The sequence below is a fragment of the Equus asinus genome, chromosome 23 (genome assembly GCF_041296235.1).
Source record: "Equus asinus isolate D_3611 breed Donkey chromosome 23, EquAss-T2T_v2, whole genome shotgun sequence".
Taxonomy (NCBI): domain Eukaryota; kingdom Metazoa; phylum Chordata; class Mammalia; order Perissodactyla; family Equidae; genus Equus; species Equus asinus.
Genome location: NC_091812.1, coordinates 13,185,280 through 13,210,922, shown reverse-complemented (window position 1 = coordinate 13,210,922; position 25,643 = coordinate 13,185,280). Strand labels below are relative to the sequence as shown.

At 37.7% G+C, this 25,643-nt stretch overlaps 1 protein-coding gene across 4 annotated transcripts in view; it reads left to right on the top strand.

The window, feature by feature from the left end:
- Window positions 1-25,643, top strand: part of LOC106845824 (uncharacterized) — a 96,107-nt gene that overhangs the window by 16,461 nt on the left and 54,003 nt on the right. For 2 of the 4 annotated variants that reach the window (XM_070495962.1, XM_070495964.1), the window contains exons 4-5: window positions 2,860-3,382; window positions 7,363-7,488. In XM_070495962.1, the coding sequence (XP_070352063.1) occupies window positions 2,860-3,292 (433 nt within the window). In that variant the 3' untranslated portion in view covers window positions 3,293-3,382; window positions 7,363-7,488. Of the gene's footprint in view, window positions 1-2,859; window positions 3,383-6,352; window positions 6,386-7,362; window positions 7,489-25,643 lie in introns of all 4 variants that reach the window. The other 2 variants (XM_070495963.1, XM_070495965.1) reach the window with 2 other exon arrangements.

The following is a 25,643-nucleotide window of genomic DNA, read 5'->3' as shown; positions in this document are numbered from 1 at the left end:
AAGGCTGGCGCTGTCTCTAGGTTTTTGGAGACTAAGCGTGGTGATTCAGAACGTGGACTCTGGAGCCAGACTCTGTCAGATGGGTCCTAGCTCTGCCACCTACGGGCTGTGTGAACTTGGGCAAGTTACTGTACCATTCCGTGTGTCAGTTTCCTGATCTGTAAAACGGGGATGATTATGATACACAGTCCATAGGTGAGTGTAAAGGTTAGAGGATATTTCCTATCCGTAAAGTACTTAGAGCAGTGTCTGGCCTTTGGTAGGCCTTAGTAGTGGTTGATTAAATAAATGGATAAATGCATACATAAGCATTCAAGGCTTGGAGGCTGTCCCTGGTGAAACGTGTGAACTGGAATGGGTTACACCCAACTTTGTTTCCTTTCCAGCTTGCAGTTGCTCCTGACCGCATCTGTAGCACTGTGGAATTAGAAATAATCTCCCTGGACTTGGCTGCTCTTGGTAAAAGAATCTAATGCTGTTCAAAATTATCCCAGGGAAATAAAAGCCTTTTCAGTAGCCTAGTAGGATTAGGCTTATTTAATATGTATTGTTGATATTGGTTTGTTTAGTATTTGTTGGGAACATTCTTTTGGCAAAGCTGCTTGGTTAAAAAACGTAGATTAGCTGTAAAATAGTTCAGACACAGAGAAAAGTCGAGAGTCGTGTCAGCAGAGCACGCCTTTCCTTGAGTCTCTGCCGAGAGCTTTTGTGATTCCAGCCGCTCTCTGCCTCAGACACGGTGCCCTCTGCGTGTGCAGTCATCTAAACAGTGCAGGGTCTGGAACCGTGGAGAATCTAAGGCAGTACAGTCATGCTTTGCTTAACAGTGGGGCTAAGTTGTGAGGAGCGTGTCGTGGTCCGGCAATCTCGTGATGGCGCAAGCACCACGGAGTTCATAAACCTAGATGGCAGAGCCTCCTACACACCTAGGCTCCATGGGACTAATCTTATGGGACCCCCGTTGTTGACTGAAACGTCCTGACGTAGGGCATGACTGTACTGGCCAACTCCAAGGGCACGGAAGTGTAGCCTGTGGGGCTCTTTCAAAGAACGGAGACGCTCGAGGCCTACTCTGGACCCACTGACTCAGAATCTACTGGGATAGTTCCCGGCTTTCAAGACCAGGCATAGTCCTCATCTGCAGACATCTCCTCAACGGTTTTTCACACTGGGTTTTCCCTCATCTGAAAAAACAGGCCAAGAGATTGTGAGGATCCATAATTAGTGTTTTAATACATTTGGCAGGACTCAGTGTTTTGCACGTTCTGTGATCCTGGGATCTGCATCTTCACTGTAACGTGTTAAACCTTTAAATCTTGTCCAAAAGTCATGTCGTTACCTAGAAAACCCTTCTGTGAATGGCAGGCAGATTGCCATCTTTCTGCTTCCGCCTCCTCACCTTTAAAATGGGGAGAATAACGGTAACCTGCCCTTTGGATGTGAGGATTAAAGGAGACAGTTGGTGCAAAGCAGTTGGCACAGGATCTGGCACAAAGTGAAGCCTTCAATAAATTATGATTACAGTAGTTTTGATTTCCCTCCGGTCGGAATAGAGTTTAGTTGAAGTTAGTGGCTGTGTCACAGCTGTGTCTCAGGCTGGTGTCTGCCGCCCTGAGCTAAGCCATACAAATCCCTAGAATAACTTTGCAAAAGCCTGTTAGCCTCTTGAGGCTCCTACAATTCTTTATTTTATTTTATTTTATTTTATTTTATTTTATTTTATTTTCTTGCAGTAACAGTGGATTCTAACATTATGTAGCTTTCAGATGTACGTTGTAATATATTTTGAATTCTGTGTAGATGACATCGTGTTCACCACCCAAAAACTAATGATAGTCCGTCAGCTCACATGTGAGCCTCATCACCCCTTTGGCTCTCTCCCCTGCCCCCTCCCCCTACGGTAACCACCAATCCAATCTCCGTTGCTCTGTGTGTGTTTGTCATTGTTTTTTATGTTCTACTTATGAGTGAGATCACACGGTGTTTGACTTTCTCCCTCTGGTTTATTTCACTTCACATAATACCCTCAAGGTCCATCCACGTTGTCACAAATGGCCGGATCTCATCATTTCTTAGGGCTGGGTAGCATTCCATTGTGTATACATACCACGTCTTCTTTATCCATTCTTCCCTTGATGGGCACCTAGGTTGCTTCCAAGTTTTGACTGTTGTGAATAATGCTGCAGTGAACGTAGGGGTGCATGTGTCTTTCTGCATTGGTGTTTTCAGGTTCTTCGGATAAATACCCAGCAGTGGGCTAGCTGGATCATATATATGGTAGATGTATTCTTAGTTTTCCGAGGATACTCCCTACTGCTTTCCATAGTGGCTGCACCAGTCTGCACTCCCACCAGCAGTGTAGGAGAGTTCCCTCGGCTCCACATCTTCTCCGACACTTGTCTCTTGTCTCCTTAATTAGAGCCATTCTGAGCAGGGTAAGGTGACCTCTCCTTGTAGTTTTGATTTGCATTTCTCTGGTGGCTAATGATGTTGAGCACCTTTCCATAGGCCTGTTGGCCACCCGTAAGTCTTCTTTGGAGAAATCACTGCTCAGATCTTTTGCCCGTCTTTTTAATTGGGTTGTTGATTTTTGTTGTTGTTGAGCTGTATGAGTTCTTTCTGTATTTTGGCTATAAACCCCTTATCCGATACATGGTTTGCAAGTATCTTCTCCCAGTGGTTAGGTTGTGTTTTGGTTTTGTGGAGGGTTTCCTTTGCCGTGCAGAAGATTTTTTTTACTTTGATGTGGTCCCATTTGTTCCTTTGGTGTTTTGTTTGCATTGCCCAGTCAGACGTGGTACTTGAAAATAGGCTGCTAAGACTGCTGTCAAAGAACATACTGCCTATGTTTTCTTGTAGGCGTTGCATGGCTTCGGGTGTGACATTGAAGTCAAACCCGAGGAGGCTGCAGTTCCCCGAGAGCGAGCGTCGCGGGGACCCTGCGTCCCTGTCAGCGCACCTTGCCGCTCCGCGGAGGTCCGAAGCAGCTTGTGGGCAGGGCCCAGGAGTTCTCCCAGGAGGGTGTCCCTGTCGCTGTCCGCAGTCCAGCGCCGGAGGGGGTCGGGGCAGCGGCCGGGGAGCGTGTGGGCGGCGGCGCGCGCGGGGAGCGCGCGCGGCTGCTGGGCCGCCGTCCGGGGAGGCGTCGGCGAGCCGCGCCTGCCTGGCCAGAGCCGAGCCCGGCGGAGTCCGGCCGCGCTCTGCTGCTCTCTCCTGGGCCGGGCTCGTCTGCTCCCCCGGCGTCCGTGTCCCCGCTGGGCACAGCAGCCGGGGCCTCCACAGCCGCGGCCGCTAGCCTGAGGAGGCCCTCCTTCAGCTCCCGCTCTCCCTGCTCGCCGGACACGGACGACCGGGGCGCCTGCGAAGATGATTCCATCTGGGAGAGGTACCTGGGGGCGTGGGCGTGGCGGCTGGTGGGAGGCGAGCGTGTGGAATGAGGAAAGTCACTCAATAGGGACAGGTGAAAGTGCCCTGCCAGCAGTGAGGATCCAGCTGCAGTTCAATACTGTGAATGTGTACTTTTATCAGTGTGCCTGGTTGTGTTAATTCTCCACCAGTACAGAGCAACCTAGATGAAGGAAGAAAGAAGAAAGATGGTTGGAAAGAGTCAAACATAAAATTGTTAGGATGACTATGTAGAAGGACCTAAGTACAAAGACTTTGAGGGTCTGGTGAGAGTACTTAAAGGGATTTACCATGAAAGTTTGGCAGAAAAGGATGCAAAGCCATGAAAGATCAGGAAGAAAGAAGTGTGGAAGGTTAAGGTAGAAGAGCAGTTGTCCTTTTCAGGAGTAAGGAACTGAGGGGTCTTGAAGGAAAGGAGTGAAGAATCTGCTTATGGGATCTGTGTATGTGTTCTAGATCGGGTATCAGCAAAATCCCTGTAAATGGCCAGATAGTAAATATCTGTGGCTTTGCAGGCCTTGTGGATTCTGTTAGTACTTCTCATCTCTGCCCTTGAAACTTGAAGGCAGTCATAGACAATAAGTAAACGAGTGGGCCTGGCTGTGTTCCAGTAAAACTTTATTTTCAAAAACAGGTGGTAGTCTGGATTTGTCTCAAGGGCTATAGTTTGCTGACCCCTGTTCTAGATGATAACAGTTTCCAGGATGTGCACATAGTTAAGTGGAAGTGAAGACTGTTAGAAACCAAGGGGTTAAGATTCTTTAAGGTTAGTGTATTGACTATAAACTGTGTATATCTAACATATCTAGAGGACACTCCACCTCCAACAGAATATACATTCTTCTTAAGTGCTCAAGGAATATTCTCCAGGAAAGATCATATGCCAGGCCATAAAATGAGCCTCAATAAATTTAAGAAGGGCTGAAATCATACAAAGTATGTTCTCTGATCACAATGAAGTGAAAATAGAAATCACTAACAGAAAGAAATTTGAGAAATTCACAAATATGTGAAAATTAAGTAACACTTCTCAATCCAATGATCGAAGAAGAAATCACAAGGGAAATTAGAAAGTAGTTTGAGATGAATGAAAATGAAAACACACCATACCAAATATGGGATGCAACTAAAGCAGTGGTAAGAGGGAAATTTATAGCTATAAATGCCTACATTAAACAAGAAGAAAGTTTAAAAAAAGAAGAAAGATATCAAATCAAAAACCTAAACATCTACCTTAAGACAGTGGACGTGTAAGAGAAAGAAGTGGCGGTAATCACAAGGGTCTGAAATGGCCTAAGGAGATGGAATGGAATGAAAGCCCAGATAGAAAAGTTGGAAAAAAGTTGGAAAAGTTAGGTAAGAAGAACAGTTTGTCTTTGTAACTGGACCATAGGAAAGTAGGATGGTTTATATGTTTTTGCTATAGAATTATTAAGTTCCCATCTGTACCACTTTCATCTATTTTCTCTGTCAAGCTGGAGTCAACATCATTTGCAGAGCTTAAAGAGATATGCAGCATTGGAGGTTTGAAGAATAGTCCTTGTGTAGGGTGGCTGAAATACTCCTTGTATGGAGTCGACTAGAGAAAACCATTAAGAATTTCAGGCTGTTGAGGATCCTTTTGAGGCTGGTAGTAGTGTATTACAGGGGACTACTGATCTGCTCTGTTGTGTGATTCCTTCAGCTGCATTTGTGTATGTGGGTGAAGGCACAGGAAAGGCAAATGTTTGCATAAATATATGGCTAGGATTTTTGCTAGATGGGTGAGATGGAAAGATAAATGGGCAGGGAAATTTAGGATGTTGAAATGATGGGCCATGGTCAATAAGCTAGATAAGGATGGAAGTAAAGAAAGGAAAAGCTACTGAACGGGGAGCAAATAGAGGGATCAACTAACCGGAGGTCACCAGGAGGTTTAATATACAAATCAGCTCCACAAGGGCAGGGAATCTGTTTTGTTCACTAATGTGTCCCAGCCCCTGGAATAGTGACTGGCACACAGTAAGTGTGAAATATTTGTATTTGTTGAATGAATGATCATGGCAGAGTAGGGGTCATCTAATATGAAGCTGGGAGAATGGGGAGCTGTAGTCAGAGTTGCATGTTTGCATGAGTGATGGCGGAGGCGAAGCGTTATAGATCACACCTCGTGTGTCTGACACGCACATATAGCATGTTCTCAGTACCTTTTAGCTTTTGTCATTATGTTTTTTGGCCTTTTATAGGAATTACTTATTTTTAAAGAAATAAAGTAGAGTCATATCTCTGCAAATGGGTGAGTTGACCTTTCCAAAATAAGTATCATTTAAAGCCATTGGAGCATTCAAGGTTGATAGATTCCACCTTGTACTGGCAGACTAAACAAACAAAATACTACTAGGACTTATCTTCCTTTCCAAATTAGCCTCATGTACTTCTCAAAGCCAGAAGCTCAGAGTACTTCTAGCACTTTCTATTGTTTTGTTTATTTTGCTTATCACAGTGCGTGTGGTCAGCTTTATATTTATGGTGCTGTATCACCTCTCTTAAGTACGTTGACCTTTCACGAGGCTTTGAAAGGCCTCTTTTTTGCTTTTAGTGTAGGGCTGAAGTCTCCTTTAAAAATAGGGATGGCTGTTTGCAAAAGAAAAGTTCACAGAAGAAGGCTGAAATGATAATAGTCTAATTTTTAAACAATACCAGTGTTTTTCCATTTAGCTAAAGGAATCAGAGAAGTATGTTGATTTTGAGGAATCATGTCTTTTTTGGGTAACTTTCAGTGGTTCTTACCCTGTTTCTCCATAGTATAGTTACTTGTACACAGTGGATATTTAAGAAGTCTGTACTGGCTGATCCTTAACTGTAAAATAAGCAGTTCTCTGAAATGCCCTTGCCTCTGCCTCTTTGCCTGGTGAATTTCTTTCATGATCCAGTTCAAATATCACCACTGAAATTACCCCCACTCTTACAGGAAATGAACAGGCCTCTGTCCCTAGAGTAGTTGGTAAGTATTTTCTAGTGCGCTGACATCGTTTCCTTGTGTCTCTCTTTCTCATCCTCACCTTTTCTCTACCAAGGAGCAGGGACTTTGGTTTATTCATCTTAGTGTCTCCAGTGCCTTGCATGTGCCTGCCATGTATGTGCGGTGCTCCAGAATTGTCTAGCAAATGAGGTGGCAGCAAGAAAACTCATGCTGCATGCTGTAGGCTTAGATAGGAAAACTCTGCCCTCTAAAGGATTTTGCCTCTTTAGAATTTTTCTGCAGTCAAGATACTGCTGCTAGGTGAATGATTAATCTATTAATCAATGATTAATTGATTATGGCCCCATGATCTAACCTGTAGATGTAATTAACTTAGAGAAAAGTTAGCCTTTTTTCCTACACCAGCTTCTTTTAAATTAAGCATAACACATAGGTGATACTCAATAGATATTTGTTAAGGTACAGATGTCCACCAAGATGTTAACATGACCATTATTTGGGGGGTGGTATTTTTGTTTTTTAACTTTCTTCTTTAGATAGAATTTTTTCATTATTTGAATTTTCCAGTTCAGGATACATATATATTGTCCATTTTTAAAAGATATGGTACATGACAGAGACAATTAAGAGAAATAAATGCTTTTGTATAATTTGGAACCAGTCAGCTGGGCATGGTGGGCCAGTTCATTCTTTGGTAACAAATCTCAGTGGCATAGGAAAGCAAGTATTTATTTGCTACAGGTGGATGGGGGTTCTTCTGCATCCAGTGTCTCAGATCCAAGCCTTTTCCATCTCCAAGTGGCTTCTGAAGTTACTGCAGCCAGAGGAGGGAGAGACGGAAGAGACCTGCCAGCTCTCACCTGCCTTGGCACATGTCACTTTGCCATCGCCAAAACTAGTCCCGTGCGAGGCCTCAAGCTGACTGCAAAGTAGAATGGAAAATGCAGAGGAGCACCAATAGTCTCTGCTAACGTGACTGTGACTCTTTCATTTTCCAGTTACTGTGATGAATGTATGTTGGATCCAGACTGCGGTTTCTGCTACAAAATGAACAAATCAACCGTCATTGACTCTTCATGTGTTCCAGTTAATAAGGTATCTACAAATGCGGCAGCCTGGGGCAGGTATGTCACTCATTACACACCATAAGAATATACAATCAAATTTCAGCATGACACAATTTTAAACTTACAGAGTGACTGCACTTGAAGTCCATGACTACACTTCTTTTAAGCTGGTCTTCAGAACGACATTATTTTGCAGCATGTACTGATGAAAGTAGGTACAAAACATTGCAGCTGTATGTTTCATAAACTAAGAGTAGAAAGCACTCAAGCCTAGACTTCAGGAAATCCAGATTCCAGACCCACCTCTGCCCTAAGCTATAGGAATTTGGATCTTGAGGCTGGTGTTCCTAAATATTGCCAAGGCAATTTCTCCTGCTGTGTATTGTTTAACTACACCAGTAATTTCCAAAGTCCCAAACTTAAGTGAAAGACAGAAAACTGTCAAGTCAGAATCAATTAATCTCATTTTAAATTCTTTGATGGAACTATTGTTTTGTTAAAATACTTTCCTGGAGTTTAATGAAATTAAGCAAAATAAGGATAAAAGTTGGTAATCACTGGCATGTCATTAATCTGGGAAACTGTAAACCTTTCTCTTTTTGAGAGAACACTTTGGTTAGTAGTAGGCTCATAAATGAAATAGTTGTATAGAACAAATAATTCCCCACATTTATGAACTAATATTCGTATCCATGGACATAGAAAACATGCAAATATTAGTTGACATGACTTAAACCTCTTTTGTGTTTTAAATTCCCATAAAAGGAATAATGTGCTCTCATCCTGTCTGCCTCATAGTACTGATGAAGGCAATGAAATCTGTAATAAAGCACTTGTATCTCCTAGGAGCTATAAGGATAATATATCATCATTAATCATTATGCTGTTGTCATTAATTATTTTATTAGAAAATTACTCCAAAGAAGTAGAATAAATCATATGGTAGTTGAGTGAAAACCCAGACCACATTTTAAATACACAAATTACAAAGAAATATGTAAAAGAAATGCAATTATTACTTAAAATGAAAAGTTGAAAGAGCTTCTTCTAAAAACACCCAGTGTGTAATTTTCATCGGTGAAGCTTCAAGACGGAGTAATTGATTAAATATTTCTGGATGTAATAGTTTACAGTTTTAACCCTTATGATTCTTTTTTCAATAGAAAAAACTGAAAGCTACTAGTCTAGAATCATGAATATGTTATGAAATCTGTGTATGTAGTTTCCTTTATTTCACAGAATGACCTTATAAACTTATTAAAAATATCTACTAATGGTAAGGGGACACTAAAATTGGACATTTCTCTCACCCTCAGTAGGACGTCTAGAGGTCAGAGGCCTCAAAATAGGAGTTTTGTTCTTTTTGAAAATAACAAATTATACAACTTTTTAATACAAATGTATATTACTTCTTTTATTTCAACTTAAATCGTATATTTTATTTATATTTTTATACCATTATTCCTTGACTGCACACACTGCTACAGAAAAGCGAGGCACGGATAATACCTAAGTAGCAAAAAATACAAAGAACTAAACAAAATAGACAAAGAACTTTTATATTTGTAGAATATCCTTAGATAATCTCAAACTCTTTACCCAAAAAAAACAGGCTTCCTCACTCTTCTCTGTGCAGAGCAGCAGCCCTCACCCCAGCTTGGCCACTGCAGTTGGGTGCCTCAATCTGTGATAGAAAGAAAGCAAAAAAGACAGGCTATGTTCACCATGAAAAAGTCCTACAACAGATTTTCCATTTGTAGGGAAAATAGCATTCACTGTATTTTTGTTTGTTGGTTGATTGATAGGTTTTATACGATTACCTGGAATGGAATTCTCAGGGCAAAATCTACCATTACTTGGATTCACGTCTGAGATATACTATTTATAGATATTTCAGGGGCCAGTACTGAGGCAGTTCATAGCCATATATCCTGATCTCTAACTGTAGCTATTTCCCGAAGGGACACGGGGTGGAATGGTAATACCATTCATGATGGACATGATATGATGATTTTGATGAACTCTGAATTGTCTCAACTAAGGAAAACCGTTTGTATAATCAACCATAATTTACTGGAAACAAAACTTTGAGTCAATCAGCATGCTTTTCTATATGTTGGTAAATTTCAATAAAAAATATTTTTAAAAAATCATTTAGTTCTCCAAAGAAGATCTATCTACAAATGGCCAGTAAGCACATGAAAAACTGCTCTATGTCACTAATCACTAGGGAAATGCAAATCAAAACTACAATGAGATACCACTTCATACCCATTAGGATGGCTACTATCAAAAAAACAATTGTTGTGGAGGATGTGGAGAAACTGGAAACAATGTGCACTGTTAATAGGAATGTAAAGTGATGCAGCCACTATGGAAAACAGTACAGTGGTTTCAGAGAATTTTAAAAAAGAATACATATCATCTAACAATTACATTTTTGGTATATCCAAAAGAATTGAAAACAACATCTTGAAGAGGCATTTGAAACCCATGTTCGTAGCAACATTATTCACAATAGCCAAAAGATGGAAGCGAGCCAAGTATCAATTGACAAATGGGTGGATAAACAAAATATGGTATATACATACAATGATGGATTATTCAGACTTAAAGGAAAGAAATTCTGGTACATACTACAGCATGGATAAACCTTGAAGACGTAATGTTAAGTGAAATGAGCCAGTCACAAAAAGACAAACGTCGTATGACTCCACTAATATGAGATACCTAGAGCAGTCATATTATAGAGACAGAAAGAAGAGTGTTGGTTGCCACGGGTCGGGGGAAAGAGGGAAAAGGGAGTTGTTTAACGGATATGGAGTTTCAGTTTTGCAAAATGAAACTAGTTTTGAAGATTGTTTGCACAACAGTGTGAATATATTTAACACTGCTGAACTGTACAATTAAAAATGGTTAACATTTAAAGTGGTTAAGATGGTAAATTTTATGTTATGTGTATTTTACCACAATTAAAAATAAAAAAGGAAAGCCCATTTAAAAATCATTTAGCATGCTTCTAGCAAATACAGTGCACCGAGCTGAGGGAAAACCTTCTCCTCCTGCCCATCACCCCCTGCCCCTCCCACACACATCCCACACACGTGCGAACACTGGTTTAATGCACAGCTGAACTGGAGAGAAATCCCCAGCTGCCACAAATGAGAGGGAGAGCAGCAAGCCCATATGGAGACCCAACAGCCCATGGGAATATCAGAAGCGAAGCAGGGCTTCAGGGTGAGAGGTTAGTGTTTTAGTTGCTGAGAGAGATAAAGCTCCCAGCCTTGCCTCTAGAACTGTGAAGTGCTATTTAGGCTCTGAAATAGGGGCAAGAAAAACTGGGCTGGGCTGGGCTGGGCAAGCTGCTAAGTTCTGCTGCCCACTTGGGGCCCTGAATAGAAGCAGTGTCACACGTGAGAAAGCAGAACCAGGAGCCTTCACTATGGGGAAGTACGGGTTCTAATTTCACACTGCCTTTGTGAAGCGTGAACGTGTTGAAAAACATGAACACTGAAAAAAAGTGGGTCCCAAACTGGAGATATCCACAGAGCCACTTCAAACATAAACATGCCGTTGTCAGAACCCAGGACACATGAGACTTGCTTGGAAAGCAACTCAGTAAATATGAGATGACAGTCAAAAATTACAGACTACATCAATTAATGAAGGAAAGAAAGCCACCAAGTGTGACAAATGGAAAAATGAATACCTAAAGAACCTTGTATTACAAATAAAATTTTGAAAGAGATTTTTAAATAATATGTGTAAAAGAAATGAAGAAGGTAGTATAATTGTTTCAATTATACTGAAAGCTGTAGACTTCTGAGTTGTGCATTGCATGTGTACATGTGTGAGTATCTGTCCAGGTACATACCTGAGTATAGACTTAAGTAAATTAAAAAAACCTTGGAAAACTAAAATAACATACAATAAAAGATAAATAACATAGAAGGTGCTATGGGAACTTCTAGAAAAAACCCTCTATATTCCTTTGTTTTTTTTCAGAAACAAATGGAGACTATAATTAGTTTTGAAACTTGCTAAATATACATGTTAAAAATATGAGTGTCATTTCTTAAAAATATGTACTAATAGAGGGGGAAAAAACCAAGAGAATCAATCAAACGAATAAAACAGGAAAAGAGGGAATTTACAGGGGAAAAAAACATGGTTAGGAGGAATCACCAAAAAACCCAGCAAAATTAAGTATAAATATCCGCTTGCTATTATAGTAAAGATAAACCAATTAAACATACCTATTAAAGACAAAGATCCTCAAACTGGATTTTTTTTAATGCAGTTGTATGCTATTTACGAGAGACAATCATAGAAAGGTTGGAAATAAAGGAGTGAAAAAATTAGATAAGTGCTAAATCAAGAAGACAAAAAAAAACAGATTAGAGAATTGGGAAAACTTAATAACAAGCTTGATGTAAGAGTTAAATAATCAACCTAACACGTAGAGAATTTCATTCTTTTCAGGCAAACATAGAGCACTTATGACAATTTACCATATTCAAGAACAATAAATTCAAGAAATTTTTTTTTAAGATTTTATTTTTTTCCTTTTTCTCCCCAAAGCCCCCTGGGACATAGTTGTATATTCTTTGTTGTGGGTCCTTCTAGTTGTGGCATGTGGGACGCTGCCTCAGCGTGGTTCGATGAGCAGTGCCATGTCCGCGCCCAGGATTCGAACCAACGAAACACTGGGCCGCCTGCAGCAGAGCGCGCGAACTTAACCACTCGGCCACGGGGCCAGCCCCAAATTCAATAAATTTTTATAAATGTATATATATTTCAGTAAATTTTAAGTAAATCTAGATAACCAATATTACGCAAAACATATTTTCTAACCAAAATGCAATAACACTGCAAGCAATAGAAAGATATTTATCACCACTTCTACTTTAGTTTGGGAGGTTAAAAAAAAACTTCAAATCAATTAAAGGGGGAAGAAGAAATCTTCATGGAAAATAGGACATTAAAATTAACAACTGAAAAGATCCACAGGAAGTTAGAACTAGAACACAGAGTTAGCCTGTAGAGTGAGCAGACGATGGAAATTAAAAGATAAGAGAAAAAAAATAAGGCAAAGCAAAGAAATACTAAAGGATCAAAAAACAAAAGTAAGTTGTTTCTTAGAGATCAGTGTAATGAAGAAACCTCTGGTAATACTGGTTAAGAAGAGAAAGAAGGCACAGATAAACAGTATTTAGAATGACAAAAGGGCACATAACAGATAGTAAAGATTTTAAACCTCATAAGAGAACACTACGAATAAAATTGTCCAATGCATTTGAAAACAGGTAAAACAGACAGTTTTCTAGAAAAAATATAATTTCCCAAAACCAACTGGACACCTCTGTGAAGTGAGATTTTTATTCCCATTAGACAGAAGAACAGTGATGCTTAGAGGGTCTGAATGACTTTCTCGAAGTTAAAAAGCCAGTAAGTCCACCATTTTTAGGGGAACAACATTTGGGTAGTGGAAAGATGCACATTTTAGAGTCAGACAGTTTCAAATTTGAGCTTTTATCATTTACCTCATAAGTGGCCCTTGGACAGGCTGGGCCTCTCTGAGTAAAATGGGAGTCATATAATTGCTGTTTAACAGTCTGGTTTTTATGAAGATTAAATAAGGGTCTATCTGAAGACACTTGTAAAAATAGAATGCCCTGTGCAAATGTAAGTAGTAATATCGTTCACTAATTTTTATTTTTTTCTTAGATTTGTCAGTAACACATTTTCTAGATTAGAATAAGCACTTCCTAACAGATAAGTGCATTAGGATACTTTCTATTTATTTATCTGTGTCTGTGCATCCACCTCCATATCTCCTGGCTCTCTCTACATACAAAACCATGAATAATCTATTCTGGAACTTTAAACAGCCTGACTCTTGAAAAGTATTGCTAATGAGGGATACTTTCTTAATGTGCTGATTCAGTATTTGTTTCCTATAATACATCATTTTCGCCCTGTAATTATACACACTAAAATAGCTAGATAAAGTCCCTATTTGGCAATTCATTGTTCTAACTCTCACTGAATGCCTGGTTTATTGTGTTCATTCAGCAGAGAAGTTTTTCTGAAAGCTGCACTCTGATACAACAACCAGCCTTTTTTCCCGGCATCCCACCCCTCTCCCACACGGAATTCTAGTCAATCTAAACCCCTTATGAGAAATATCCCGTATCCATTATGATTTCCTGCCTGTATGCCTTTCCACAGGCTGTCCTTTCTGCCTAGAATCTACCCTCCTTCTCCCTCTTTGTGATCTCTGCCTGACTTTTAACCATTATTTTTTGCCCAGATCAGGTGTCACTTTTTCCTTACAGTATCCATTATGATTTCCTGCCTGTATGCCTTTCCACAGGCTGTCCTTTCTGCCTAGAATCTACCCTCCTTCTCCCTCTTTGTGATCTCTGCCTGACTTTTAACCATTATTTTTTGCCCAGATCAGGTGTCACTTTTTCCTTACAGTCTCTGGTTGGCCCCAGAACACAATGCTGATTATATCCCCTACTGTCCTCTAGCACTTCCTTATATAATTTATATGATAATTATACTGTCTTACATGATAGTAATTTGGGTTTGGATGTATCTTCTCTTCTGGATTATAAATACCAGTGTCTGTATCCTGCACTATTTTTAATCCCTTGATGCCTTGTACATATCAAGCATTCAATCAATAATTGTTTAATGAGAAATGGAAAAGGCTGCCATCAGTGGAAAATTTATATATAAGAGTTTGAAAGTACCACAGTTCCAAATGAGAGGATGTGGTGTTCCTATCATTTCATTTTAGTTGTATCTCCTGCATTCATACTTATTTCCAGGAAAGGAAACCTCTAAAAGAAAAATGAGAGTGATAACGATTTTAATTAACAATGTTAAATGTTTACTTGGTACTGATTAAAACACTGAAAAAGTTTAAAGAATAAAACTTAACCATGTACTTTAAGAATGCATACTACATATTGCTTGTAGTCATACTACATGACAAATACTTTTTAAAAATTATTGAAAGGAATATTCAGCACATTTCCTCAAAACATTCACTGGTATATCAGGGAAGCAATATATCTGTAGTGACAGTGTGAGGTGTATTATGAAATTAGGCCAAATAGCAAAAACAGGAATTTTCCTTCATCACCTCTCTTTTTTTAATTTAATTTTTAAAGATATGCATCAGTTGGCATTTAGAAAAAGAAATTTATCATTAACAAACTATATCAGTGTCTTAATGTATTCATATACAGGATTGCTGTTGTTATCAGTTATTTATATTGGGGATTTAAAATAAAGTATAGTTTAAAATTAATTTTGCCAGCATACATTTTATATAGAGAGAGAAGTAGAGAGAGAATCTAATATAAAATATTTTAATCCATTTTGCTTTTTGAACTAAACTTTCCTTTGTGTTTTTGCCGGAATAGAAGTCATTATGCTAGATTACCCCCTTTAAGATCTGTAGCTGTGTGCTTTGCATTTGTAAGTTTCATCTATACATAAATAATTTCAGAGACCACATCCCGCTGGGGTCTTCCTTTTTCACGTGCAGAAACTTAGACTTTCTTGGATTTAGAGATTGTCTCTTGTGAAATCTGATGCTATTTATGATGCAAAGTATACAAATAAGAAAAGCAAAATATTTATGAATAATTTATTTGCCTCCTCCATGTTCATTGTCCAGTTTCTTAGCTGACATTTAATTATAATAATAAACACATTTTAACAGTTTTATCCAAGTAGTAACACTCATAATATATTTGACTACCCTTCATTTTAGGCCAAAACCTTACATTTTTAGTTAGTCCCTTTTACATTTTTTAAATTATTCTTCAGTTCATACTTCATCTGAAAAGTAGTCTGTGAGTTATTTCTCACTAAAGAACACTGTAAGACTTTTAGTATAATGATAAAGGCTGAGACTAGAATTGCATGTGTTTGATGAATATCAAATAACAATGGCGAGTCTTGGTTCATCAAATATTGCTGCAACTTAGCAACGAGGATCTGGTACTGCAGAGCTGAAGTCTGGGGAGCTTGGGATTTGTCAAAGAGGGGACATAGGGAGCAATAGGAACAAGAGGAAGGAAAATGCAAGACTGGAGTTGATCCTGGAAATGTGAGTTTGGATCAGTGTCAGAGAGCCTTATTTAGGAATTTAATTTGATTTTTATAGGTACATTTTCATAGGTGTGGAAATCATACTGGCAAAGATTTTAGGTGAATGACTTTATGTGATACCCAGATGTGGATATGACATAGTGAGATATAGTTCTCTTCCAGATATCCTAAATATATTAAGAAGAAAATTGGTTGGCACTATCAGGATTTTAACACTTGGCAGGAAACATTATCTAACTAGAAATTGATAATGTGTTTTCATTCCATTTTTATTATAACTATCTTCTATTCTTGGCAACTGTGGTTGGTTGTATTATTGTTCAAATTATCTGCTGCACTCGCTGGGGAAAGATTAGATTTCCCTCGCCCATTCAGTCCTATTCACATGACTTGCTCTGGCCAAGGAAATGAGTGTGGAACCAAGCTGTGTCACTTCCGAGCTGAAACTTTAAGAGCAAGGATTTGCCGTGTCCTCTTTTCCCTTTGGAGTAAAGTTGGCAATGTCCCAGAATAGATGTTCCTTTAGCTATGGTCACAGAGTACAGAAATGTGGAGCAGACCCAGCAGTGACCTCAGAGGGACCTGTAATGTGAGCAAGAAACTAACTCAGTTTATGGACTGGGATTTGGGGCTCTGTTGTTACCTCGGCATAACCTATTCTCTTCTGACTGGTAAAGCAAGATGAACTGTATTCCACTGTGGAAATGGCAGAAAATTTTTTAATTTAAGTTATAAAAGGAAGCTCATTTTTTTCAAACTATTAAACAAATAATAGTACAAGGAGAAGAAAAATACGGTAAATAATCACAAAAGGAGTTAGCAAGCGCCTTAAGTTTGGGGAACACTGCTCTAGGTGGTAGGGAGCTGTTAAGGCTTTTAAGTCGGGGCTAACGTGAATGGCTTTGGGTTTAGAAGTTAAAATTCTGATAGAAAAAGGAAGAATTTTTAAAAGAACAGGTAGATGGTAAGGCAGGGCATTTGAAATTTATTAATATAAGGGATGTGGAGGGGTACCATCTGCATTTTAAAATATATTTGTATGTATTTAAATTTATATTTAAAAATTAATATTTAAAAAATGATAAACTATCATGTTATATAAATACATTATTATATTATAATGAAAATTATAAAATATATTTTTTAATACAGACACATAAAAGGAAGATTATCATGTTGCTGTGATACAGAAAGAAGAACAGCATTGGAAATCCAAATACTCTCAGAAAGTTTCTTGCTGGGGGCCGGCCCGGTGGCACAGGGGTTAAGTTTGCACGTGCCGCTTCTGCTGCCCGGGGTTCGCCGGTTTGGATCCCGGGTGCGGACATGGCACCGCTTGGCAAAAGCCATGCTGTGGTAGGCGTCCCACATATAAAGTAGAGGAAGATGGGCATGGATGTTAGCTCAGGGCTAGTCTTCCTCAGCAAAAAGAGGAGGATTGGCAGCAGATGTTAGCTCAGGGCTAATCTTCCTCCAAAAAAACAAAAAGTTTCTTGCTAGACTGCATGTGTGAACTAAACCCAGTTTTTCAGATTAAAGAGCTGCTGCCTCAATACACATCATTTAGTATTCAAGTCCTTCCTACTCTCATGGTTTCAGTGCCAGCTTTAAAAACATAAACAAAATAGTTTTTCCATTATGTATGATCTTGGTTTACAGGTTCTTACTGTTTGCACAACAATGACTGCGTGTTTTATCACTTGGAATTTGCATAGACATTCATGACCTGGTATCAGTCAGAACCCCTATGGCTTCAAAATGATGCCAGAATGGCAAGTGGAAACTATCAGAACACATTACTTTGTCCCCATGATTTCTAGGAAGAGCTCATTATAACGCCCTTCACTGTATCATGACTGGTCTTTTATTGTGACAAGTGCTGTTTTTTCCGTCTAAGAATTTTATTTTTAAAATAAATATTTCCAAGTATTTGCCAACTTCATTTTCATTCCAGAGACACATGTGCCCTGGAACCCTCTAAAAAATAAAATAGAGAAAAATTTATTTTTCCTTATTGCTGTTGTTTATTTGATATATGAGTTACAGGGAAAAGATTGGATATAGACCTATTCTGTATGGACAAACCCATAAATGTTAATATTCTTATGTTTAATTATTGATAGGTTGGATTTTATAACAGAATTTAAATCTTATTCACATTGGTAAGGTATTTGTAGCTGGAAGTATGAAGAGTTTTTTCTAAAGTCATTTTGTAACATTGAAATTTGATATTGTGCTACATGCTATTAAAAATGTATTAAAAAGACACAGACATTACCTCAAGATTGATAATCTAGGACAGATAGATAGCAACCTTTATACAAGCCTACTTAAAAATTATTGTAAAGAAATGAATGTTCCTTTTACAAATACATAAAGAAAGAAAAGTATTTACCATGTACACTGCTTAGGGTCAAGGACATTGCGAGAGACCGTGTGAAAATATGTCGTAGAATGTGCAAATATGGAATGAGTTTTATAAGTCAACCCTGGCTTTTAGGAATTTCAAATAATGGAAGGCTTGAGGAATAAAAGTTTATGGCAAACTATGGGACAGAGTATTTCAGATACAAAACATGGATTGTAAATGTTTACAAAATTGGGTGTTCCAACCCTAAAAAATATTTTTAAATAATGGGAATTCCCCCATCACAATGCCTTATGTGAACTTTTTATGACATAACTGAGGGAAAAAATTTCCAAACTATAAAACCATTTATAAATCAGTAATTTCTTCTCAGCTTTTAAGGTTCATGAAAATATATCGTATATTATTCTTTATTCTCTTCTCCAGCTTCATTGAGGTATGATTGACAAAAATTGTATATATTTAGGTTGTACCACATGATTTTTTAAGGTGTACAACATGGTAATTTAGTACACTGTGTATACATTGTGAAATGCTTACCACAATCAAGTTAACACGTCCAGCACCTCACACAGTTACCTTTTGTGTGTATGTTTGTGTTGAGAGCTTTTAAGATGTACTCTCGGCAAATTTCAAGTACATAATACAATCCTATTAACTATACTCACCATGCTGGACATTAAATCCCTAGATCTTATCCATCTTCTAAGTGAAAGTCTGGCCCTTTGACCAATATTGCCACTGGCAACTGCCGTCCCACTTTCTCATTCTATGAGCTTGCCTTTTTTAGGTTCCACATATAAGTGAGATCATACAGCATTTGTGTTTCTGCATCTGACTTATTTCACTTAGCATTATGCTCTCCTGGTTCATCCATGTCCTCCCGAATGGGAAGATTTCCTTTTTATGGTTGAATAATATTCCATTGCATATGTATACCACGTTTTCTTTATCCATTCGTCTGTGGATGGGCACAGGTTGTTTCCATATCTTGGCTCTTGTGAATAATGCTGCAGTAACGTTTTTTATTCTTAATGAAAATTTCATTGAAAGCTTAAAAATGAGATTGATGTGTAATACGTGGAAACGCATTTATTAAGGCATTCGAGCCATCAAACTTCTGAAGCTTCGGGGATGGGAAACTATTGTTCATAGAACTATACTGTTTTGTTTTCTGTGAGTGCAGGCTAGTTGACTGAAAACCGATTGACAATGGGAAATCATCTCATTTGTTTTAACATTGAGCTTTTAGGAAGTACTTGATGGTACAGACCTATTGTTACTTTTTAATTATTTGGCTTAGGAAACAGGCATTCAGAATTCTGCTCTGGAGAATCAAGGGACGAAGGAAAGGGGCAGAGCAGTGTTGAGTCAACGTTTTCTATTTCAGTAATGTCTGAAACTTTTCTACATCTGTGCATTCAAACTCTAGTTTTCATCTGGAGGAAAGTGTGTATGAAACGTCTTATCTGCATTTATTATGCCTATTTAATTATTCAACAAACTGTGACTAATAACTTTGCTTATAACCCAAAATAGAATTGCAGAGCTTGGTATTGGTAAAAATTTGGGGGAGATCAGCTAGGACAGTAAGACACACTTGAAAAAGAATTTCAAAGGTATTATAAAGCAGAGAAATGTCCTTGCCCTGGGCGCTGCCACAGAAGCTACTTTTAGGAACATCAGAGTTCAACAAAGGATGTTTGGCCAGAACATCCTCTTCCCTGTTAACGGAGCTATCATTGTAAGTTCTTCATGGATTCATAAGATACCTGATGTCTTGGGAGCAGCGAACATTTTAGCAAATAATTTTTGATCTATTATAACAACTTTGCTCCTTTAAATAGAAATTAAGAAGGTACACAGAAATATTTCATGTCTTTTACAATTAAACCAGGAAACGTGTTTAGTACTGCTGCCCAGTTAAGTCTGAGGATTTTTATGGCATTATTTCTGTCTGCCCTAAGCCAGGAGGGAGGCGAGTTCTGGGAAACCACGTTAGTGTAGGGGAGGAAATTTTTCCCCTACCCATCTTAGGTTCTGGACTGTGCTCTGTAACAAAAGAAAAATTAACAAGAAAAAACAAACAAGTTTATTAGCATGTATATCTCATATATACGGGAGAGAAACTCAGAGAGGAGTAACCCAAAGAGGTGGCCTAGAATTCAGGCTTATATAGCATCTTAAACAAAGAACAATACATTTTTAGAGAAATGACAAGACAAAGGAAAAGGACCTTGAGTCTCTAGAGGTGGCATATTGTAGGAAGGCAAATATATGGGAAAGGAGTGGGAGATAAAGGCTGGTTAGTAAAGTTCATTATGTAGATTCCTCTGTGCCATGTACAGGCTGGTAGGGTCTAAAGTTGCTCTGTGATTAACTTTTGTCCTTCCTGTTAGAGAGGGAAGAAGGGACACCTTTGTAAATTTATATCCTGCTTTTAGGCAAATAGGGAGAGGGCAGAGAGCTTTTCCTGCATTTGCTACTGCTTAATTGCCTTCAGCTCAAAAATGTCAAAAAGGCTTATTTTGGCATAACGCCTTCTGGTTCCCTTCATTTGGCATAACTAGGAAGGGGGATCACACACCTAGGGACGTCACTTGGGTCAGAGGAGTGACCCAAGGAAGCTCAAAAGAGGAATTCGGCGTAGGAATGCACGAAATAGATTAGGAAGCATGGGTAGAGGACAAAGAGCTGGAAAATGCTATCATAAAGCTATCCAAATTGGAAGGACAAGGAAGAGAAGAAACTGGAGAAACAGAATGAAGATAAAGCAAGGCAAGCCTATACAAGTTCAAGGAATGTATATCTCGGAGCTGGCTCAGGAAGCACTCTGAGAACATAGTCAGCCTTGTCTGGAGGAGCTTTCTCATTTGTAGATCTTTCTTGGCTGGGCAAGAAGCTGCCTTTGAAGTAAGCAGAACTCCCCCAGATATATTATTGACAGAGTGCTGAGAAGACTCACTGCTTTGAGTTTTTCTTAGAGATTTAGTATTGAAATACAGTGGATATATTTTTAAATATCTGTATACAGTGGATTTTGATATTTTTAAAACATGTATTTCAAATATATTAAATGATGAGGACAGAATAGTATGTGTAGCCTTAAATTTTATGATCTACTGTGTACAAATAACTATTTTATGAATGCGGATGAAGGGCACTCTATCTTTGTTTCATTAAACCCCTCAGCAGCCATCAGTTGCTTTTCTCGACTGGCTTCTATAAATGTTTCATGTCCTGTAGTGCAACAGTTTCGTTTCAGACAAGGCACTGTTTTCTGCATTATGTGAGTGGCTGAGAGAATATAAATTATCCGAAGCCTAAATCTGTGGCAGGTCATCCACAAGTAGAAGCTGACAGAGCCTATCCTAAATTGACACGGGAGTGGAGTTGATCATCCTGTGGATTTACCTGTGACTTGTAGCAGCAGTGTAACTTTGACTGGTGACCTCCTGCATCCCACCCCAGCACACACATACACCACCCCCAAAATGAGCAACACACAACCATCTGGTTGTGATCTAGTCTGATTCTTTAAAAAGAGACTTTGTAGCCCTTGTGAGTTTGTGCTGAGCGCTCCTTAGTGAGATGTTCAGAGAACTTAATGTTCTCCCAATACCCTTCATTCCTCTCTCATCTTCCAGGTCAAAGATGGAATGAGATGTTTCTGTGTGTGCTGCCGTTTTCAGAAGAGAAGGATAAAGTCACTCACTACCTACATTTGTGGCTCAAGGCATTCTGAAATTGGAAATGGGCCAAACCACAATGGAATAATAATATACTAGCCCAAGATAAAATAAACAATCAAGCATGCCTAGTGTATTAGATATAAAACAAATTTAAAGCATCTGATCCTCTAAGCATTTTTTATTAAACTCTTTCAAACTCTTAAAAATAGTAATGTTCAGAATTCTTGTGAATTCAGTAGAGCATTACTTTTCACCAACTTCTCTAAGTAAAATAAAGGCAAATGGATAGAGATTCTGGCAGCAGAGCCCAAAGAGACCCATGAAAGGGCAGGTTGATTTGTCTTTTAATCTAGTATTTTATTTTTTTAATGCATATGAATTTTCTTTTATATTCTAAAATAGAGCCATATTCAGTTTAAGATTACAATTTTTATTACTTATCCATCGATTTTTCTTCAGTGAGAAAAGGAAAACTTTTATTCCTAGAAAATGTGCTATTTTATCCTGTGGCACATCAGAACATATGTAATTTGAGAAGCATGACAATAAAGCATGGACCCAACCAAGAAACAAACCCATAGTTCACACAAATTAAAAAGAACTAGGCAAATTCTTGTGAAACTGTTTCACACCAGTTCAGTATCAGTCTAAGACGCATTGTAGGCCTCATGTTACAGTTAGGATTTTTCGAACACTGTAGAGTCTACAGTATAGATAATTAAATAAGACTTGAATATCTAATTGAATTTCTGGAATTAAAAAAAATGCTCAGAACAGAAGGGAAAGCATTTCAGAAATCTATGGCTCCATAATATCACTAATGGACTCTGAAACATGAACATTAACAGGTTATTCTACTTCTGCAGCTTTTTTGGCTATATTTCTTTGACATTTGGCTCTCTTTTATAGAATGGTGGACGTGATATAATTTAACTAAAATAACAGTTAACTATTTTTCCCAGACTGGAAATGTAAGAAGTGACTTTCATTGTGGCTAGCATATACTGAGATACTTTTCAAAGCTAATAATCCTCATGCACTTAAGTACAAATGCATTCATTCTTAAGTTTGTAAAAATGTTCATCAACTCATTTTCATTAAATCTTATACAATTATGACAATGCTTAGTATTATCAGAATCTTAATTAAATTTCTTTAGAGAGTCAGTATGTTATTTGACATAATAAAATCAGCTCTCAAGCCCTCTTGTGTTTTTCCTAAAGTAATAGAGTTTTCCAATTTACCTTTGATTTGTAAAAAGTTTAGGCTAATAACAAAAAGGTCCAATGAGGAAATTATGAATAATTTATTAAATGTCTTTGATTAGCTTAGTCCTCATAACGTATCAATTGCTGTCTCTACATCTCTAGCTCATTTCCTTGGGAGGTAAAGCAATGTCATTAAAACTCCAGGAATAGAATCTACGTCAGAATGGTTGATTAATTTTTTGAAGTCCCTAGTCTTCACATTTTTAAGTCACTTTAACTCTTAATTGTCATAAATAAAACAGTGCAGGCAAAATTTAAGAGAGTATTCCTGATCAGTTTTCCTCCTCTTGGAAGATGTTATTATGGCCTTACAGAATTTGGCAATATAATATTGATGAAGTAATAGGAAATCACTCATATTGGAAATGGTCCAAAATTGAAGCTTTCAAAAGATGGAGTGTTACCTAAGATGTGGCATTGTAGGCTTCAGAGAATTCCCAAGAATGATATTCTTCAATGTAAAATGGAAACTCCAATTTAAAATGTGTGTAGTATAGGAGCTCTGTTTAATTAATATTGCAAATTAAATCTTTTTAATTATTTAAAATTTTAACTCAAACAGCAGGCCTACTTGGATTCAGGGATGGTAGTGGCAGCAGCAGTGTTTTTAAATCTTACTGAATCTTTTTCACCCCCCCCCCCAGTTAAAAAACATTTGCAAGGAATGACCTTATTTAAATCTTGATTCAAACAAATTGTGAAAAAAATCTTTTTAAAAGGCAATCAGGGAAATCTGAACAGTGACAGGCTCCTTAATGCTATCAAGAAATTATTGTTAATTTTTTCAATGGAAAAATTATATTGTTTTCATATTTTTAAAAAGTCCTTGCAGAGATACATACAGAAATAGTTACAGATGAAATAATATGTTATCTGTCATTTGCCTCAGAATAATCTAGAAGAGGTGAGAGTTAGTGCGGGTTTAGATGAAAAGAACTGGCAATGTATTTATAGTTGTTGAAAGTTCATTATGGATATATCAGTATAAAATGCGTATATGAATTATACTGGTAGTCTTTTGAATATATTTGAATGTATAATAAAGGAACAGGTTATATCAAAATAAATGCTGGCCTAGATCAATGACTAAAAATTAAAACAAAAAATGGTAGTTAAGAAGCAAACAGGAGAAATAAGATAAAATGGATTGTGAAAATATATGCAATTAAGGCAACAGAAATCTTAAAGAAGAGAAAGAGTAACAAAGGACAGATGGGATAAATATAAAAGAAACAGATAGTAGATTTAAACCAACTATATTGATAAATTACGTTAAATGGAAATGGTCTAGAAACTCCAAATAAAAAGCAGAAATTGCCCAAGTGGATTAAAAAAAGCAAGACTTAACTATTTGCTGTCTGGGGGAGGGGACAGTAATTTAAATATAAAGACATATATGGGTTAGAAGTAAAGGGATAGAAACAGACATACCATGCAAACACTACTCATATGAAAACTGGAGTGGTTTTGTTAATATTAGACAAAGAAGGCTGCAAAGGGGCCAGTTCATCAAGAAGACATAAGAATCTTAAATGAATATTTCTGTAATAGTAGGGCTTCAAAAAATGCATAAAGCAAAAACTGAATCCACAATTAATTGGAGAGTTTTTCACTACTCTCTCTCAGTAATTGATAGAACAAATAGATAAAAATAGTAAAGACACAGAAGACTTGAACAATACTGTCAACCAACTGGACATTTACAGGACATTCCACCCAACAACAGCAGAATCCATAGTTTTTTCAAATGAATATGGAACATTACTAAGAGCTACAGTATTCTGGGCTATAAGACAAGTCTGAAAAATATCCTGTAATTGAATTCATGCAAAGTACATTCTCTGACCACAATAAAATTAACTTAGAAATCAGTAAAAAAAAAAAAAAAAAAAAGGCTTTTGCAAAAATTCCCAAATATTTGGAAATTAAACAAGCACGCTTCCAAGTAATCCATGGTATAAAGAAGAAATCAAAAGATAAATTAGGAAATATTTTGAACCCAGTGAAAATATATAAAAAATGTTGTGTTGCAGCATAAAGCAATGCTCAGGACAAATGTATAGTTTAAAATAATTATATTAGAAAATAAGAAAAGTCTAAAATCATCAATGATCTAAACTTCCAATTATGAAGCTAGAAAATGAATAACTAATAAAACCCAAAGTAGAAGAAAAGAAACAATACAGAGCAGAAATCAATAAAATAGAAAATGGGAACTCAGTAAATAAAGTAAGTGAAATCGAAAGCTATTTTTTAAGAGGTCAGTAAAGTTGACTAAGTTATGCCTAGACTCATCAAGGGGGAAAAAAGAGAGAGAAGACGTCATAACTCACCACTATTAGAATTAAGAGAGAGGACTTAGATGAAATGAACAAAATTTTTTTTTTGAGGAAGATTAGCCCTGAGCTAACATCTGCTGCCAATCCTCTTTTTGCTGAGGAATACTAACCCTGAGCTAACATCCGGGCCCATCTTCCTCTACTTTATATGTGGGGACGCCTGCCACAGCATGGCCTGACAAGCAGTGTATAGGTCCACACCTGGGATCCAAACCAGAGAACCCTGGGCCACTGAAGCAGACGTGTGAACCTAATGACTGCGCCACCAGGCTAGCCCCCAGCAAAATTTTTGAAGACACAAATTTCCAAAACTGACACATAAAAAATAGAAAACCTAAGTCTTCTTATATCTATTTTTAAAATCAAGTTTATAATTAATAACCTCCCCAAAAAGAGAACCCCAGACCCAGAT